General features: G+C 39.3%; 1 protein-coding gene across 10 annotated transcripts in view; it reads right to left on the bottom strand.

The window, feature by feature from the left end:
- Positions 1-20,694, bottom strand: part of ptprfa (protein tyrosine phosphatase receptor type Fa) — a 185,273-nt gene that overhangs the window by 141,468 nt on the left and 23,111 nt on the right. For all 10 annotated transcript variants that reach the window (XM_063891080.1, XM_063891084.1, XM_063891081.1 and 7 more), the window contains exons 2-3: positions 19,675-19,849; positions 911-1,056 (exon numbers count right to left, since the gene is read on the bottom strand). In XM_063891080.1, coding sequence (XP_063747150.1) covers positions 911-1,056; positions 19,675-19,768 — 240 coding nt within the window. In that variant the 5' untranslated portion in view covers positions 19,769-19,849. The remainder of the gene's footprint in view (positions 1-910; positions 1,057-19,674; positions 19,850-20,694) is intronic.

Raw genomic sequence — 20,694 nt, 5'->3', positions numbered from 1 at the left:
AGAAAGCACGTGAGTTCATAAGAAGTATATATTGTTCTCATCTGTAACATTAAGATCAACTTTGTGATATTTGCATTCATAATGATGATGATCAGGAAAGCTGGCTCTGTCATCGGCATCAAACTGGACAATTTTGTTAATATTTTCTGTACATTTTTTGTCCCAAATGTATATTTCTTACTTTCTTTTAAAATGCTATATATTTTATTGTGATTATATTGCCTTGTTTTAACGTGGCTGCAACAAGAAAATCTGTCTATCAGTCCATCCATCCTTCCATCCATCCATCTAGTCAAAGTCAAAATATTTTAGTGAACATTTCAATGATACTGTAGCTGCTGAAACTTTGGAATTCTAGATTATGTTCTCTTAAATAAACTTCTTGTACCAAATTGAACAAAGCTGAAATGTGCTGGCCTCTGTCTCATCTACAGGGCGGGTTTATCACCTCTGTAAGCCGTCGGTTCCACTCTTTAACCTGCAAAGACACTCGCTGTGATGCCTCGTCATTAGTGTATTGTAATTTAATTGATTTGCATTCAGTGGTCTTCAAACAGGCCCTAAACGCAGGATCGCTGCTCTATACATTTCTGTGCATGGTGGTAATTAGTAAACAAAGCCGCAGCCTCAGCTCAGCCTCACTAAACATTTTACTCAATAGTGTATGTGGACGCTCTGTAACTGGGAATATAAAACAAAAGCACATGACCTATCCTGCTCTTTGTCCCCACACACACACACACACACACACACACACACACACACACACACACACACACACACACACACACACACACACACACACACACACACACACACACACACACACACACACACACACACACACACACACACACACACACAGTAACACATCCGACAGGGCGCTTTGAGGCCTGCTCCCTAGTCGTACCTCAAAGCGCTGAGAGCTGACTTTCTTTCCCTTCTTCATCCAGGTGATGCGGGGTTTAGGCTCACCCACGGCTTGGCATACGAATGACGCCACTCCTCCCGAAATCCCCGTCTGGTCATCAGGGGACTTGATGAAGCTGGGTATGCCTAAGGGAGGGAGACAGCGAGACAAAGGTGAAGGGGAAGAGAGGGAGGGAGAGCAGGGAAGAGAAGATAACCAGTGTCAGATAGAGGCCTGACAGAGAAACAGCTCCAGGCAGAATACATGCTTTTCAAATCTATACATCTTCTGTAGGTTTGAAATAACAATATGCTCTTTCACAAAGCATTCACATGCCTGTAGCCACAAGTATTCAAATGCATATGCAGTAGAAAAAGCCAAATGCTACCCACACACACTCACTGAAGGTATCAACAGAACACATAATACCCCAAAGTGGAAACAAGTGTGACGATATTTACTGTATGATTCATTTAGTGTTAAGTGCTTTGCTCTAATAGCTCACAATGGATGCAATACATATTACTGCAGAATCTGCTAATACAAGTGTATTATACATTATATTCCTGAGTGGGTAACAGCCAATGTGCTAGGCCAATTTAAACATAATTATTAACTAATTTAAAAAGGGGTGTAAATAACTGGTCCACCAATTAAGAAAATAAATGTAGGCAGAAGACACGTAAGAAAAAAGATGAATAGTCAAACTCACTATTCACTATAAATCTCAAGGGTAACCAGAATGTGTTACATGAAATGTCATACTTTTAAAGGATTATGTCGATAGATTTGGTCATAGTTCTTTCAGTTTTAATACGATGGTACCCACCATGTTAATGGCTGAGATCTGGTAAAATAGTGACATCGCTAAGTCGAATGGGTCATGAAACATGAGCAGTCAGACAAGCAGGCAGTTCTATGAACTCTAGATGACAGCAGGTATGTACATCAATTCACATACAGTAAAGCATTAGATAGCATTAGCATCTTCACACTGATGCCATTAGCTTTGTTACCCTCCGGTTGAAGCAATGTTTGGAACCTCCAAAGCCTACATAACCAATGTCTAGAGTTGAAGGTGGTTATGGCAAACTCTATGGGGACTTGGCATCGGAACTGGTGACTGGAACTGGTGACCTTCCAGCACTTGCTACAGAGGTGTCCCTGAGCAAGGCACCGTTCCCTACACTGCTCCCCAGGTGCCTTACATATGGCAGCCCACTGCTCCTAACACTAGGATGGGTCAAATGCAGAATGTACATTTCCCCTCTGTGGGACCATTGAGGGTTCCTTCTTCGCTTCTTGAGGGATAACAGGTATTTCTACTGCAATGTTAATCTACAAAAGCACTGGGACTTTTGGGTAAAGAAGTCACTTTCTTTTACTCAAATCAGAATTTATTTGTTCTCCAAACCACTTTTTGGGAGTTGAAGTGAGCAAGCTTTTGTCACCAATCCACCAGTCCAATTATGGCAAGTACATCAATCTGCAAACTGCGACACGTTTACAACAGACAGCATGTTTTTCAGTAATTTATTTGCTTAGTTTTGTCTTCCAAATATGGGTGTTGGACTTAAACCTGTCAGATTGAATTTTGTTTTTTGCCCACCAGACATGCTCAGACATAGCAGTTAAGCCATGTTTCCAGACCTGGAATGATGAGGACAAAACTACAAACCAAACCATGCAGTCAACATACTTCCCCTTTTTGAGCACAGGCCGCCAAAAAAATGAACATTCTTTGACTATGAGTATCCTCTTAGCTATTTGTACATTCAGTTGGATACTAATGATCAAAATTGCAGGAGATCATATCATTTACCCCTACTGTCAAACTTATTAATCTAAGTCAGATTGCATTATGATATTCGTTTCTGGAAATGTTCATAACACTGATGATAAATTGATCTGTCCTCATAATCATCACTCAAATTAAATGTTGACATTAATTACAGCTCCATAAGATTAATGGTCCATTGGAACAAGCTAGTCATCAGTAGTGTTATCATGCTAGAGTTGTTTCGTTTAGTCCCTTTTGTAGAATTCTGGGCCATTCTTTGGCGGGACATGCGGTCCTGTTAAGACTCTGATGATAATAAAACTCATAAAGACCAGACAGCAGTAAATGTAGGGTGGTTAGAAACTAATTTCATACTCAATTATAGAAGGTCCATTACAAACAATAGAAACAGTAACATCACTGTGTTCTAACTCAGGCCCTTTGTCGCTTGAGCAACAATCAGAATGCCCCAGGAAATTAGATGATACTGTGGAAGTGTTGTGGTTAAATTACATAAGGTATTGTCATCCAGCAGTTCTCCATACAGTCTGCTGCATGTCCTCTGTCTGCATCTCTCTTCTAATAAAATCTTGCTTCTCTGCTATATCTGTAGCAGCAGGACCCAGAGATCGCTCTCCTCACGTGTGGTTTTATCATGCATAGCTCCTTGACAATTAGAATGTAATTGCATTCCTGCAGCTAAACAAACACAATAATACATACAGGTTGAGTTAGAGAAGTATGAGTGGTGGGCTACTAGCTAAAAAAGTAGCTGTTTACAGCTTTTTCTTGAAGACCACTAACGTGTTCTTGAGCAAGGTACGTGCAAGCATATATTGTAGGACCACCCAGAAGCTTGTATAGCAAAGGCTCCCTCGAAAAAAAGCAAACACACATTAATGATACTTACACATTGTGTTTAGCTAAATAATCTCCATAGTAACACAATTTTGTGGAAATTCCCCAGTAGGGTATTTATTGACTTATTTGTTGTTGTAGAACCAAACATGAACATCTCTTAAGCTAGTGTTAACCATTGACCTTCTATCAATAGTCTAACCACAGATGCATTCAAAAACAAGACAAGGGGAACTGGAAGAGGTAAATGCTAACTAATTTCTGGGTTTTAGACTTTTAGACGCAACACTCTGTTGAGGCAGCCCCTATGTTTTGTACACTGAAACAACTGAAACGTTGACTTTAATTGAATGTATTGTGTCAACAGATTCCACATAAGTATATTGGGTTAGATGCAAGCAACAATATTAAGTTTACATTTAAATTGTTAGGTTCAACTAAATACTAGTGCTTTAAACTAACCTAATTATGTGTAATATGTTGTCATAATACATTTAATTAAAGTTGACGGTTCAGTTTTTCAGTGTCTATGGAAGTGTTGTTATACCTGATGATATTTGAGACGTTGTAATCATGTATATATTTCAGCATCAGGGGAAACAGTGTGGGGGAGTTCTCAATCTATCTGAAAACGTTTCACTGCAAACACAACATGTGCCTGCATAACATTTACACGGTTTACATCTTTTTCCCCAGCAGGGAGCCATGAAGAGCATTTTGCAGGCAAGACGAGATATTTCCACAGCAACTTTTGGCCACTGATAAGTGCTGTGCTCTAAAGTTCAATGTGATGCTAAACCCATTTGTACAGTTGGAGCCAAGAGCTGCTCCCCAGGTACATTTCCATGGAAATCCAGTCATACAAGTAGTACAACGGCTTGTTTATGGGATCCTGAGGATGGTCAATGTACAGCAGGGAGATACTGCCCTTTACAACTCTGTGCAAAATGAAGTTTGCATACAAGTTAAGCCAGTAGGGTGTTATCAGAGGTCTCAAGGAGGCGGGTGGAACAACAGTGGTGAGTGGATCGTACCATTATTAAGCTATTTATTTCCCATGGCTGCTGTTGACTGACCCTGAGGCTTGACACTCTAAATGTAAAACACACAGGGTCTCTTGCCTTGCTGCACTTGCATTCTTCTCTGACCCTGTGCTTGCCATTTCTCTTGGGAGTACTTCCTCAGAAATGTGTCCATTTGAATTCTCACATATCATTTATGAGGATGGATATTTATGATGAGAAGAAAGACTTTGGTAAACCCAGTGTCATGGAATCACTTCATCGTGCAATAGAAGATGTCATCATCTACTTATATTTTTTACTAAAACTTCATGCATTTAAAACTTAATGAATGATAAGTCTCTGTTTAAAAAGTAGAGGCCAGAGAACTTGTGGTTAAAGACCCAAGCCTTCTTTGCATCTAGTACATTTCACATCCTTGTTGAAAAGTCGTCTATACTTCTGATGGAACGCTTGCTGAATCATGCTTTGACTCAAAGACTGTTCTGACTCACACAAAAAAGTCTGTCTACTTCAACAAATCGTAAAAAAAACAATCGAATCCGGCAAAAACCTTTTGCGGTTCAGAGATCAGCTGAGTGGTGAGAAGATTATAAAGATGTGTAACACATTAACACCACACATCTAATGGATCAGCTCCTGCTAGCTGCACCACTGACAGCTAATGGCTAACCCTTCTGGATAAGTTAATTACACTCACACAGTTACATTGACCTTTGAAATATTCAAAATGTGAGTTAAAGCACTAAATGGAATGGCTGTACTCAGTCAAAGTATTTTAAAGGAGAATAATTCATCCTTTCACATAATTGAACTGTTTAGCAGGTAATGCCACTGTCCCTTTTGTTTAGTGTTAGTCTCTACTACTGCTTTTGGTAACAGACCAAGTGTTGGCGATAAGATGTTATGATTACACAGTTATAATTGAACGTGATTGATGTTGGCTGATGATTATAGTGACAGTCCCTCACAAGTATTAAAAGCTCACCACGTCATGTGGCTGGGGTTTTGGGCATTGAGTGCTGTTCAAAATTATTTTTTTAGACCACTCCAAATTGTTCTTGAATCTCAATCTCTACATGTATGGCAGCTATTCCAGAGTCTGGATTCCAACACAGAGGAATGTTATTAGTAGTTTATAGAATAGGAAAAAAATAATCTTAATTTTACTCAAACAAATACCTAGAAACTGATAATGCTGCAATGGTCTCTCCATTTTTTCCAGAGCTGTATAATATTTCTTAGGTGTGCATTGATATGCTCCAACATGAACTAGAGAAAAATAAAAATGCTCTGTGATTTTGAGGAGAATGATGTCTTTACAAGCTATAAAAGACAGGAATGACAGAAAACAAATATTCTATTTATTACTCCAGTGCGATCAGGATGAATAATTTTGTTTTTCATTGTCCTTTGTTTGACATATTTAGTTGGATGTTTTTTATAATGACAAAAAGGGTTCAAATGAGTTGATGGAAATGAATACTTAACAAATCATAACTGAAATGATGACTACAAAAAGAGGCTTTATAACAATACTAATATTTCTCTTCTATTATTATTTATAATTGTCCACTTTCACTGGTGACTCATCATCCTGATCAGAACGTAAGCTGGTAGGGAATAGTGTCTTATAATACAATGAAAGATGGACCATGAGATGGCGTGGTAAATAAATCCATCAAAAAGGAGGCACCAACTAACGTATCCCTATCTACCTCAGTATGATATAGTACATGTGACATCCTAGATATGTAAGTTAACTTCAACACAATACAACAAGGATTAATCATGTGGGAACCGGTTTCGCATTGGTTTGTGAATAGCGTTCCTGTTTAAAGCTGTTGTTTCATCTCATTAGTTGTAAATGGTTGGTATCACTTACTGATGACTTTTCTCATTTGGCGTACAGTATGTGTATGTTGGTGATACAAAATGAATACATCCATAATAAAAACCTAGTAGTGTGTGAATAGTAGAAACTACTGTGGTTCACCGTGAAAACAATTTTGACCAAAACTACATTTATAGGAAAAAAACCTTTTTCTCTACAACTGTGCAAGATAAAATCCAGGTGTGTCCGACAGTGAAATTGGGTGGGTGATACTGTATAACTTAACACAATCTGTAAACAGACTATATGTTTATTTAGATGCTCAGTCTAACTCTTCTTTTAAGGTGAATTCACTGTTCCATTACCTCTGTCAGCCTTCCATCAGTGCTGCTCAACTTATAATAATATAGTCCTAATCAGTTTTGCCAAATACAATTTGGAGGTAAGGTAATTGCAGTCTGGAAAATGTTCACTGTCAATGTGGCAATGCAATAACTGTGCAAGCCTTTCACCCCCTTATGTAAATAAGACTTAGATAGATGGTTTGCTTAACCACCAAATAACAAGTTTCAAATCATGCATCCCACATGTTATTTGGAAAACACATGGAAATGACAGAACGGTGGAGCTAGGGTACCTGCTGATATCTACTGAAGTCAAGTTTTCATCATTCTTGTGAAAAGAAACTGTTGTTTTATGTCATACACAAACAAAATGATTCAGCATGCTGCAGTGAGCAGAGAGCCCTGTAACAGCTATAGATACAGTATGACTCTAACAGGCTTAGTGTCTGCTAAATGTCATCCTCTCCTTCCTGCTCATTTAGTGGCTGATCTTTGCATTAAGCCAATCTCGTGGAGGACATGCTCGACTGGATTCACAGACGGAAGTTTGTCTGGTCAGGAGGGAGCCAGAGAGGAGCAGCAGCCCCCAGGAGACGCATGGTGGCTCACCACACAGCCTTTTAATTATCATGTATCCAAATACTCGAGGTGAAAGAGCTTCTTCTAATATAAGGGAGAGAAATGCCTTTGTTGGTGTGTGAAAGGATTAATTAAGGACAAATGTGAGATCTTTTCCACAATGGCATTGGAAATATGGTTATATGACTATCAGTGCTGTTTGGATTTGATATAGTTTAACTCACCAGTAACATGAAAACCCTCAATCCCATCGTCTTGTGAGAGGGCTGTTATTTAAGTCTGGGACGAGTCAAAGTAAATTGAGACAAGTTTGTTTCAAATCTCATGTTTTGTCAAATTAAATCCAAAGTAAAGCCTGAAGGCCATTAGAATTAGTGCTGTCCATTTAAATGCAGCCTGCTCTGCTTTAATTATTTTTTGACAAATCACGAATAGGTTTCTAATCAAAGTCACAACACAGTTTTTCCCCCCAAAGACTGATGTTCATTTCTTGCTGTAGCTTATGGATCACTTATCCAAACATCGTTAAATGTTTGGGTAAGTGATCCATAAGTGATTCATGTTGGAAATTATATCAATTAGTCATACTTGAATAAATATGGATGTTTTTGCTTTGATGGATTCTTATATCTTCTTAAACTAAAGGTTAATAAAAAAGTATCAAACCGCCAACCATCAGAGATGTGTGACTCAAATCACCTCAGTTAACCCCCAAACCATGAGCTTGAAGTAAAAAAAACAACAACATTAAATGGTAAAAGGACTGTATTTATGTTGCGCATTAACCAGTCTTTACAACCCCTCAAAGCGCTTTACATACTACAAGTCATCATTCACTCATTCACATCTCATCCATACAGAGCAATGGGCCACTTTTTGGAAAAGTAAGCTAACATCCATGCAAACGTATGACATCAAATAATAAACACCAGTTCAAAAACATATATGCATCAAATTAGCATTATCTTCCATAAAATAAATAAATATTGCACTAAAGAGTTCTTCTTTTTTTCAGTTGCTTTGGATAAGGGCCTCAGATAAATGCTATGTTGTGTTATAATGACTGGTTCCCCAAGAATAATAACCTGTTATATATGCTATGGAACCATGAATAATCCTTGTAAACATGCTCCAGGCTACTGATAAAGAATACCTGATGGAACAAAGTGTATTGGTAATCAGTTCATCCCTTCATGGTCGGTTAGGCTACAAGTAACAGTGAGTATTCCTCATTCAATTACTCTGGTAAATGATGCCACAGTAAACAGGAGTTGGAGCTTTTAAACGCATGCTGCAATGGCTTGTGGCAGCAGGATCCTCCCGTAAACACTCTGACAGCTCACTGACACCAACCAGGGAATCAATCCACATAGCACTTAATGCTGCTTACATGCTACACTAACTGCCTCTTACTAGTGTTTGTCTATGTCCATGCCAGCCGCAGTGACAGCTTGAATGGATATGTTGTCTAGCAGAGACTTTTGGACTGATGCTGCTCACAGACAAAATTGGGTGTCCATTCATATCATCTTTTTAAAATGACAAAAAGATGCAAGTATCTTGTGTTTTCCCCAATTGCATTGGTGTCAGCTTGAAAAGGCCAGCAATACAGCATATTGGCTCCCTGTTAAATATTGCATCGACTTTAAAATGTTGCTCCTCACCTTCAAGGCCCTTCACACTCTTGCACCTCCATATCTCTCTGAACTCCTTCACACCTACACTCCCTCTTGTGCTCTCTGATCCTCCTCTGCCTTCCAACTCACTGTACCTTCTGCCCGCTTGACCACCATGGGGTCAAGAGCCTTCAGCCACTCTGCCCCCCGTCTCTGGAACTCTCTCCCACAAGACATCCGCAATATGGACTCACTCTCAACCTTCAAATTCTGCCTGAAAACCCACCTTTTTAAACTGGCCTACTCTGTACCATAATTACTCTAAACTGATTGTTGTTTTTAGGTCTTTGTTTTTTTAAAGTCTGGAATTACTATTTGACCTTTGTTGTTGCTTGTTTTTAATTATGCTCTGTAAAGTGTCCTTGAGAGCTTTGAAAGGCGCCCATAAATAAAATGTATTATTATTATTATTATTATTATTATTATTATTATTATTATTATTATTATTATTATTATCATTATCATTATTATTATTATTATTATTATTATTATTATCATTATCATTATCATTATTATTATTATTATTATTATTATTATTATTATTATTATTATATTAAACAAATATAGCAAATCCAAAAGGTTGTCTTATAAAGCAGAGATCGGTAGTTTTACTGAAGCTGCTACATTGACAAGGATGAGCCAAATACACCCCCAATCCCATAATAATGACAAGAACAAAAAATACTATATTACAAAATGAAACTATGATAGCTTTTACAGGATATATACTGTGCAGATAATTCATTTCAAATACTTTTTTAAAGGAACAGTTATATGATTGGATATGATTGACTTTGATAATTTTATGGAAAGTCAACTTCTTGTCTGGCGGAAGCAAATGAGGCATTATTTAAGGGGTATTTTTTGATGGCAGATTATTATACACTGGTTGCTCTAGTGAATATTTTAGGTAGCGGGACGAAATATTTGGAATAATGTCAAACTAAATAAGAAAAACGAGGAGTTAAAATTATGACATAATGGGTGTCCAATCAATGAGTTGTAAATAGAGTGTCTTCAATTAGCACCCAAATGCTATCAAAGATACAATATGCTGCTCTCCTCCCAGCCACAAGAGGGAAATACGTTACGGAGTGGTAAGTGTTAGCGTTAGTGTTTCCAGCAGCTGGTGTCTGCAAATGCTGGGGCTGAACTACCGTGTGTGACGTAACACACAGGGATTGTTGTAATCTGCCCGTTTTACCGCTGTGGGATGCATATTCATGATTTGCACGTGAAGGAGGAAACAATGGTGTTTGAGGTTCGCTGTATGTCAGTTCAATGTACCGAACTCTCCTTATTCAACTATGCCAAGGTAAATACAGGTTTCCATTCCATGGCACCTTCAAGTTAGGCCCACATGTAAAAAAAAATCACCAGGGTTAGTGGTGACCTATTTATTTATGACTGTAGTTACATTTTGCATTTTATAAGGCTACTTCTTCCTACATGCTCAGGAGATAAGATTGTATTCAAGCAATTTGTGACAGTTCTTAGTTTCTCCAGCGATAACAACTGGCATTCTGTTTACACTGGCATGCCCAGCATGTGTAAATGTGTGCTTTACAATACATTTTAGTCAGTTTTCCTTGTGTGTACAGAGATATTTTTTTCATAAAGCACATATTGTAAATCAAGCCTTCAATGAACGGTAAGCAGGTGGGGATTAATGTGGTAAAGGACACCCTGAGGTTCTTAATAATATCCCCAACCACTCGTGAAAAAAAATATTTCTTAACTGGTGAGTTTACAGCCTATTATTCATCTTCTCATTGTCACCCATGGCAGCACCCTATTCTTACAGGCCTATTTCTCATTTGGTTTCAAGAATTTAATGGTGTCTAGGCATACAGCCAGGCAGTCAAATGTTGTGTGAGGCGGAATAAAGCTGTGTTTCAGAGGTGATACACAATGACCAGTGACAACAGTTTCCCACAAAGTGTGTTCTCCTCACAGAGACTCATTAGACTGGGAAGTTGAGAGGGAGCAGCCATGCAAATCAACCTTTTATCAGTCAAAGTGGACACCCAAGGTAGAAACACTGCGAACCACTCACAGCTTTATACTAGCCGTCCCCTGAGAGATTAGCTGATCTCCTAAAGTAAAGTTATTCAATAGCAAGAGTTACATACATGGAAAAAGGAATCAATTTAGTTGGGCAGAAGTCAATTAAGTTTGCCTGCAGCAGGAACAAAACAGCGTTCATTTGGGCTAATACAGGCAGAATAAAATCTCCCCAATAATTCCTTCAAAGAGTAGCATTACCCCTTTTTTCACCAGCTTTGTTGAAGGTAAATAAGGGAATACTGATATTGTTTTAGAATAAAGTACAGAGTGGCTAAGATAAAGCTAACCCAAGATGCTACCAGCAGTTTTACAGGTAGGAAAATATAATCATAAATAAAAATGAAGCTCTTTTACTTGGTTCTTTTCACTTTTTATAACACAACCTTGGTTTTCAGTAAACAAGAGATCTTGGAAAATGCAGATATTGCTGCAATGGCGCCGGAAAATATTCCAAAGTCAGATAATGAGACAGATTGTTCAAAGGCCAACACTAAATCCAAATGACTTAAACCCCCACACTTGTAGGTAAAAACTAAAACCCAAAAGAAAGGCACTGAAAATCAAGAACAAGCCACAGATTGAACAAGCCGAGATAACAACTGACTCCCAGAAACCAGGTAACGGTGGTGTGAGGAAAGACTGGAATGATGGACTCTAGATTGGATGGATTGGAGACTTTTGGTGGTATGTTGTTGCCACATCCCAATGGAGCATTTCCATCTTTGCACCCAACATTAGGCACTTGGCATTCTTGCGCAGGAAGCTTTTCATTTCAGAGGCCTATAGGGAAACTTTTTACCATAAGTGCTAGGACAATTGGCCACCCTGGCCCTCAAAGGTGTTCCAAATGGCAGGAGTGATTTAAGGATAAGGGCTTGCTCTTGGCCACTTCTAATCTATGTAAAATAACAGAAAATAGACAAATATTCCCTAAAATAATAAGAGCCTGACACTGCCACTGGCACCCATTTTTATTATGGGGTCCAGGCAGCCAAAGGCACCAACAATGAGTCAGTTTTTCTTACAAGCCCAACTTTGAATTTAAAGGTCTCCTATTATGTTCTTTTATGGCATATATTATAGGTCTAAAATATATTTAAACACATGTCTGACGTGTTTTGCTCAAAATACCAAAGAGATCATGCATTGTAGCATGTCCGCTATCCCTCTGTTTCAGCCACGTTTTCGAAAGTGCTGATTCTGTGACTGTCGCTTTAAATTTGAGCTGAGCTGAAGCTGGCCACGCCCCTTTGGAGCGCATGGACAGCACACTGTCTGAAGAGAGAAGTTTCTAATGGAGAAACTCAGCTAAACGCTGCCTGATTAAATGCCATACTGTGTTCAAAACCAGATCAAGCATAATTTCTGAAACACTGCAGACATCGTGCACAGAGACACATAGGTGCTGCGGAGGGGATTCAGCTCGCGACTGTATATAGAGCTCCTGCAGATGATGTCATATATGCTGGTCACGTGACGAGATACGACAGGGGCAGCCATTTTGGCAGTCATCGCGGCAGTAAATTGACAGGCACTGGCAGACTGTCAAGGATGGTGGATAACTGCTGTGCACCAGGTTGCACAAATAGGCGTGGGAAAAAGAAAGGTGTATCGTATTATCGCATTCCTAAAGACGCGGAGAGGAGGGAGAAGTGGATTGGAGCGATTAAAAGAGCCAGGAGCCTTCAGAAAAAGACTGAAAGATGGGACCCCCCGGCCGTTGGCTTTCGCTTATGCAGTGATCACTTCATATCAGGTGGGTGAAGGAATACAGTACAATGCTACAAAAAGTTTCTGGTCAGTTTAATTAAATTTAATTAGTTTAATTTAAGAAGTAGCACCCAGTTATTATAGCTAACGGACACTGTGATGTCCCTGTCCCCGGATGACACTTCCGTAGCTAGCCAAGCTAATAAACAAACAATGCTAACGTGACACTGCCTATCAAACTGGAATAATTTAATACTTACCCTTGCAGTGATGATGCCGAAGTTTTTGGATGTAAGACTCCACAGTTGAATGTTGTTTACGAAGCCGGACTGACACCATTTGTAAGCCTCCAAGCTTTTGTACGCTCTGAGGGAGTCTCCTGAGTACACTGATGGAAAGCTTACAAGATAGCTGTGGATGTCTGCGTAGCGCAAGTCGGGTACATCGTCTTCAGAGCAGGAGGTTATGCTCTTGAAAAGCACACCGGGTGAATTATATGGGTCGCTTATATTTAATCTCTCTAATTTTGTACTATAAAGCCGAATTTCACTTGAATTAAAATGAGAAGTATACTCGCTCGGTAAGAAAACACTGGCACCGGTGGTCATGTTGACTGCCAAAATGGTGGCTCCCAACCAAAAGTCACGTGACCGCAGGAGCTCTATTGCGGACTATAGGTTGAGACGTGTCACGTGGGGGGGATCATCTCGTTTGTACCCCCGTTTTTAGTGATGCGGGTAAGGAGGAAAAGAGAGAGGGTTGTATAATCTGACACTTTGTGAGTCTCCTTACAAACCGGGGACACATATTTATGTATAAAATACAGCAAAAAGTGTGTTTTGCATAATAGGGGACTTTAAATACATTTGAATGGATGTTAGCACTCCTAGTTTTCTAGATTACCGTAGAAGAATGTCTTCCAATACAAAACGTTGTCCTAGACACCCAAACTTTTTGCACAGGTATGGCCTCATACTACAATGTTTGCAATCATTCCTACTTAAGTCATTCGCAAGTCCCAAAAAAATAAAAATAAAATCTTACAGGAATTCCATATTAACATGGTCTATCCATTTAACTCACTCTACAGAGGATAAAGGGAAGAGCAAATGTTTGCTCATTGAGTTTCGCAGCACAACTCTCCTGCCGTATAATACAGAAAATCCTGCCAAATCCCCAGTACTGCTCTCTGATGGGCCTGTCAACATGACCTGTCAGCCGTGCTCTACCGGTAACTTCTCGCTTCTGTGGTGTAACAGACAGAGCATGCAGAAGTCTGATACATGGCTGCACAGAGGGAAGACAGAAATGTGTCTCTGAAGAGCTAGCTTACTGCTCTGCCAGCTCAGACATAGAGTTAGACTGAACAAGGCGATGTGCCAAAGAAACTTACAGGGGCACCTTGACATTTCTGACTAGTAGTTGTCATCACCATGTAAGAATACTTTCTGTAATTGGTCTTCAGTAAACTCAGAAGTTGGTGGTTAGCCCTACGATCAATGATTTATCATTCAAACCAATAGAAACTCAGTTAGGCCATCATCTACTTTTAAACAGAATAAATGGTATTCTGCACTACTCAAAATCATTCACTTTATAAACTCTTCATTTAACATTTTCAATGTAAGATCACTGGCTAATAAAATGGATAAGCTAAAGGTGATAGACAGATATAAGGTGAAATATGTAGAGCGTAATTTAATATGCTTTACGGAAACATGGATGCACCCGGAGAGCTTCACCACAAAGACGGAGTTCAGAAACAGCTAATGAGCTAGCTACATTGTTAGAGTAACTAAGGAAAATCATTTGTAGGGGAAGGAATTCCAGTTGTCAGAAACATGGCTCATGTTTGACTTCTTATTATTTCTATTTAATTGTCCCATTCCAGTTCCTGCAATAGAATTGTTGTAGATTTCCAGGGTTCATCCAGAAAAGTGGGGTATCTATTTTGATGTAGTTAGCGACACAATGAAATGTTTTTGTTTACTTCACCAAAAGATTATTTTCAGGCAAACAATTACATTTTGGTTTTTTACGGTGTACGGCAGTAGGTAGGAGAAGACACCAAGTGAAAAATAAGCATAACTAACATATGCATTTTAGTTATTATCCCCCTATTGTTTCATCTAAACTGAACACACTTTTTTGCCTTCCTGTGTTCCCCCATAATCCAATAGGTAGTCCAACCGGGAGAGCTTGACTTCCAGTTTAGAGAGCTGTATGCAGAGACTCTGCTGCCACTTGTGTTTGTTCTTATAAATAATACATTGTTCTCTCCAGCTCCTTGCTCATAATCCACAAAATTGCCTCTTACACAAGTGTGGCAGCAGTACCCCCACGCTGCATAAAAGCTGGAAGGAGGAAGGCTAAGAAACAGGGAGTAAACCGATTCTATTTTGCAAATCTTTATGTGGATGCAACCCTGGGGACTTCAACATACAAATACAATCTGTTCAGGGGAAAAGCAAGGTTGCAGCATACTAGCCAGAGTAAATACTTTCCTAAAATTACACTATTGTCTTTTATTCTCTACAAAATGAAATAAAGGTATCAGGTATGGGCTTTCAGCTCATCGAACAGTAATTCGTGGAATGCACGAGAAATACTATTAAGCCATGCGTTCATGCACTTTTTATTTGAGTTCCTTTATGGTGAAGAAGACCTACCCAATGATGAGGGTCATGAATGAAAGTGAGCTGTCATGGAGGGTGTCACACACAGATGACCAACATAACACTTACATCAATTAGTGTGTCCAAATTTCACAATTGAACTGAAGGAGAAAATATATTGGAAATGGAGGAATAATGTTGGGGCAACAACCAAGTTAGCCTCCCGCTCCTAACCAATCTCCTCAGGCAAGTCGAGAAATATGACAAAGTCTGATTGGGCACATGTTGAACGATATGTTTCTCTGCTAAATCACAGCACTAACTTCAATCTCTTAGATTGCAGACTATTAAAAGCAGTGTACAGTTACAAGTGGGATATAAAAAAATCCTTTAATTGGTTGATATTAGTTTACTTAAGCACATGTCTGTCATATTTTGTTTGGGGGAAAGAGATACTTATATTTGATATAAAAATACGAATAGCTATTATAATTTTCCATATGACAACAATTTTAATGAACATTGCAGCCTCTAGGGGCTGCTCGAGGGGGTGTTGAGTCCCTTAATAAATGCTCAATGTTTCTGATCGGATGTTAAAGTATGTGCATGTTATTAAGCCAACACTTGGTGTCTTCTAATGCTGATGCCTGAGAATCTAAACTGATGCAAAATTATCACCAAATGCATGAGTTGTCTTTCTATGGATATAATGTTGTTGCTGTATGTATTGATACAGTGGTATGCAAAAGTTTGGGCACCCCTTAGGAAAACCACTGCATCAGTTTGTCACTTGCTGAGCTTTTGAAGCAGCAACTTCATTTTAACATATGTTATACCTTATGGTAACAGAAACATCTCAGTAGTGAAATAACTTGTATTGGTCAAACAGAAACATGTTTATGTGCATTCAAACAAAAATAGGCATGTGCATAAATTTGGGCACCCCTAAGAAATAATTCCATTAATATTTAGTATTGCCTCCTTTTGCTGCAATAACGGCCTGTAGACGCCTCCTGTAGCCACAGACAAGTCCCTTAAGCCTGGCAGGTGGTATTTTGGCCCATTCTTCCACACAAAACGTCTCCAGTTCAGTCAGGTTTCTTGGCCTCCGTGCATGGACAGCCTTCTTCAAATAAATCCATACATTTTCAATGATGTTAAGGTCTGGGGACTGGGATGGCCATTCCAGAACATTGTACCTGTGCTTCTGCATGAATTCCTTGGTGGATTTTGATCGGTGCTTAGGATCATTGTCCTGCTGAAAAATCCAACCCCGGCGTAGCTTCAACTTTGTGACTGACTCTAGAACATTCTTGTCAAGAATCTCCTGGTACTGTAAGGAATTCATGTGGCCCTCAACTTTAACAAGTTTTCCAGTACCTGTGCTAGCCACACAGCCCCATAACATGATAGATCCTCCACCAAATTTTACAGTGGGCAACAAGTTCTTTTCATTGAATGCAGTGTGTTTTTTTCGCCATGCATACCTGTTCATGTTATGACCAAATAACTCAATCTTGGTCTCATCTGACCACAGTATTTTGTTCCAAAATGCTTCTGGCTTGTCCAGATGTGCTTTTGCATACCTCATGCGACTCTTCTTGTGATTAACACTCAGGAAAGGCTTTTTGCACATCACCCTTCCAATGAGCTCTTCCTGGTGCAAAGTACGCTGGATTGTGGAACGGTGAACAACTACACCATCAGCAGCCAGATGTTGTTGTAGTTCTCTGGAGGTGGTCTGTGGCTTCTCTGTGACCATTTTCACCATCCTTCGCCTGTGCCTTTCCCCTATTTTTGTCGGCCTACCACATCTTTCCTTCACACGGACTGTTCCTGTGGCCTTCCATTTCACAACTACGTTTCTGACTGTGGAGACAGACAGTTTAAACCTGTCAGATAATTTTTTGTACCCTTCTCCTAATTTATAATGTTGGATTATCTTAGCTTTCAGGTCAGTGGAGAGTTGTTTTGAGGTCCCCATCTTGCCACTCCCTAAGAAAGAACCTAGGCCAGGCACAGCCAGCTATTACCTATGTTAAATAGCCTTTTTCATGATTGGTTCCACCTGTCTTTGTAATTGAAGGTCTAATGAGCTAATCAAAGCAATTTTGTGCAGCAACCTGTCAGCTATAAATCCGTACAGGTGTTGAAATGAATGCTATTTATAAGGGTGCCCAAACTTTTGCACATCCCATTTTTTGCATTTTATTTTATTATAATAAAACTATGTAATGCTACCCTAAGAATTTTGGTCTGGAAAACACTAAAACGTCTACATCTTTGTAGGAAAACAAATGTTGTTGCTGTGATCTTCTATTATAAAGGAAAAGCAAATTGTCATGAAATCTCAGAGGGGTGCCCAAACTTTTGCATACCACTGTATGTAATCTAAACATCCTCTATAGATTTCCTGGTCATAATTAAACCCATTTCCTTTCTGGCTAGACTCATATGTAATTCCATTTTCTTAATGTTCTACTCAACCTTTCACCTCCTCCCAATGGCAAACCCCCAAATTTGATATTGCTCTCATTACACATAGCTGACTTGGTTCAATTGGATGCTCATGGGAGAACCAAAGAAGCATCATTGCATTAGCCAGGGTCTGATCACGGCATGCAGATCCTTGTTAAGTCTCCCAAACAGCCTTTACTGCCCTTTCTGAGTCATCGCTCATAATGGGGGATGCATGTCCGTGACCTTTTGTATGAACCATGTTACTATTTGGCCCTTATCATGATCAGGTCCTAATAAAAGCACAAAACGCACATCAAGGCAAAGCTGCAACCAAAGGCAGACAAGATGCCAAGCTGCATCTTAAGGCAGGACAAAAGCTGAATTGCAAATAAAGGCCAAGCTGTAGTTAAATGCAGGCTAAAGGCCAAACTGTAACTTAGCGCAGGCCAAAGGTGGAATTGCAACTAAAAGCAGGGTAAAGGCTAAACTGTACTTAAGGACAGGCAAACAAAGGCCGGGAAGGTAATACAACAGCAAAGAGTCTTGGCTCTCTGTAACTTCCCACAATCTGTGAAGCATCAGGAGAGATCTCTGCACACTGGACACACAACTCGCCCGTAACACAACAGGAAGAAAGCTCAAAGCAGCAGAAGTGGAAAATGAAGCTCAGAGTTATTTATCTTTGGTGAAGATATTCATTGGTTAAATTAAACAGGCTAAGGATAGTAACCCTCAGCCAATAAAACACAAACAGCGAATTGAGCTTTTTGAGGAAATGTGTCCAGTTAGATTTTTAACTGCTTTTGCCTCTGTCCAAGTCATTGTTGCCCTTCCACTTTGTTTCCACAATTTGTTGGGCTTGCTATCTCTGGGTCACCCATGTGTGGTGCTCTGTTTCTACAGATGTATCACCATCTCGGTCTCTTACTCGCAATTGTGGTTCCTTTATGTATAGCAAGTTGGTTAATTACGTTTTGATTTTGTATCATTGAATTAATTTTCATTCTTGGTCCTTATGGCAGTTCACCAAAGCCTGTTGCCTCAAGTCTGGCTGGGAACGCACCTGAAACTTTTTTTGGCTGATGTCTTTAAGTTGTTCCGGTGACATTTAACCCGACACTGTTGTCTCCTTATCTTGTTTATTTTTAAAATAACATGTATATTGTTTTTTAGTTCTATGATAAAATACTGCACAGTATGGGTTGTGTAAGGAGTGTCAACACTGATATAGGATGCTTTTATCCTTGTTACAAATTAAACTCCCACAAAAGGAATTGAGTATTGACTCCACAATTTAACACTTATCAGCACTTGCGAATTTTCAAGTTATGTGACACTAAAAGGCAGAAATTGGGTGCCAATGCAAACGATAAATCTGTGTGACAAGGAGCTTTTTGTTTGTGAATGTGACTCCAAACAGCCATCTGATGCACATTCAAATGCTTGTCTAATCCAATCTGCATATATTTCAGATACATTGTGCGCTTTTGGTTCAACAAATACCTCTGTTAACGCTTAAATTATACCCCGGATTTGATACATTTTCCAATCACAGTTGAATCATCAATGCAGGAGAAGGCAAGTGTTGCCAATTCTCTCAGTAATGCTAATTTAATCAGTAGAGTATATCATCCTTATATTGGGATCTTTTTTCAGTGGAGTCAAACAGTTTCTACTTCATTTTATTATTTTCTGCAAACATAAAGTAGAAAGTAGAAGTAAAATCTCAGCAGACTCTATGACAGCAAATGGATATTACCTGTCTACCTTCTGACATATGGACAGAGCTCTGAGCTGTGTGGATAATATGAGTACTCACTCTCAGTGTGAGAAGGCAGCACCAGGGCGGCCAGCAGCAGGAGTTGAAGAGCTGCTCTGGTGAGAGGCAACAGTCGCCTGAATCTGAGGTCCATGGTGTGACGGTCAGTACTCCCTCGTCTGGTCCGGACGCTGCTGCTGATTGGCTATGACCTCAAACAATCATTGAGTGACACCTGCAAAAAAAGAGAGTGGATGTTGAGGATAGATAGTTCATTTAAAGCTCTCCCACATGCTGGGCTACATCTGGTGAAGGCAGAGGGTCCTTTTTATTATTTCTAATATATAGATTTCCTCTTTTTTGTTCCAAACGTGATGCAGCTGAGTGCACACTTCACAGCCTCTTTGTGAAATGATCCATGTGGCAAATAAATATTGCCTTAGTGCCAATACATAACTCAATTAAACAACCAAATACAAATATTTTAATAAAGCCACATTTTTGTCAGGGGGCTTAACAGTGTGTACAGCATAACACAACCTTTGTCCCTGAAACTCTACAGCATTCAAGGAAAAGGTCCAAAGAAACCCTACAACTAACCAGGAGAAATATCAAATAAACCAATGGGAGAGCAACAGGTGAGATCCTTCACCAAGTATGGACAATATGAATTAAAAAGACAATAGATATAAAACATAGACAGTCCAAATGTTAGAAAGTTAATGTGTATACAGTATATAGAGAAAAAGAGACAGGATTCAGTTGGATCTCAACAATCCTCCAGGTGAGGCAAAAAACAAAACAAACAAAAATGTAAATATATAGGGCATCAGCCAGGACCACAGGAACACAGTACGTAGAAGAAAAAAAAAAAAAGAGTTCAATTTTCAGACTATAAAATACAGATCCTGACGGACGAGTTACAAAGACTAGGAGTCTGACTGGACAGAAACAAAATGTGTTAGTAGAAGTAGCATTTCACCCTTTGTGTTTTGTTAGTGCAGGTATATCACCCAAAGGCCCACAATCCTTTTGCGTATTCACCCATGTTTGTATTCTGAGCTATTTTTATACTTGGGG

Source organism: Eleginops maclovinus, chromosome 9, assembly GCF_036324505.1.
Source record: "Eleginops maclovinus isolate JMC-PN-2008 ecotype Puerto Natales chromosome 9, JC_Emac_rtc_rv5, whole genome shotgun sequence".
Lineage (NCBI taxonomy): Eukaryota > Metazoa > Chordata > Actinopteri > Perciformes > Eleginopidae > Eleginops > Eleginops maclovinus.
The sequence above is the reverse complement of the archived record's forward strand: the minus strand, read 5'-3'. Positions and strand labels throughout refer to the sequence as shown.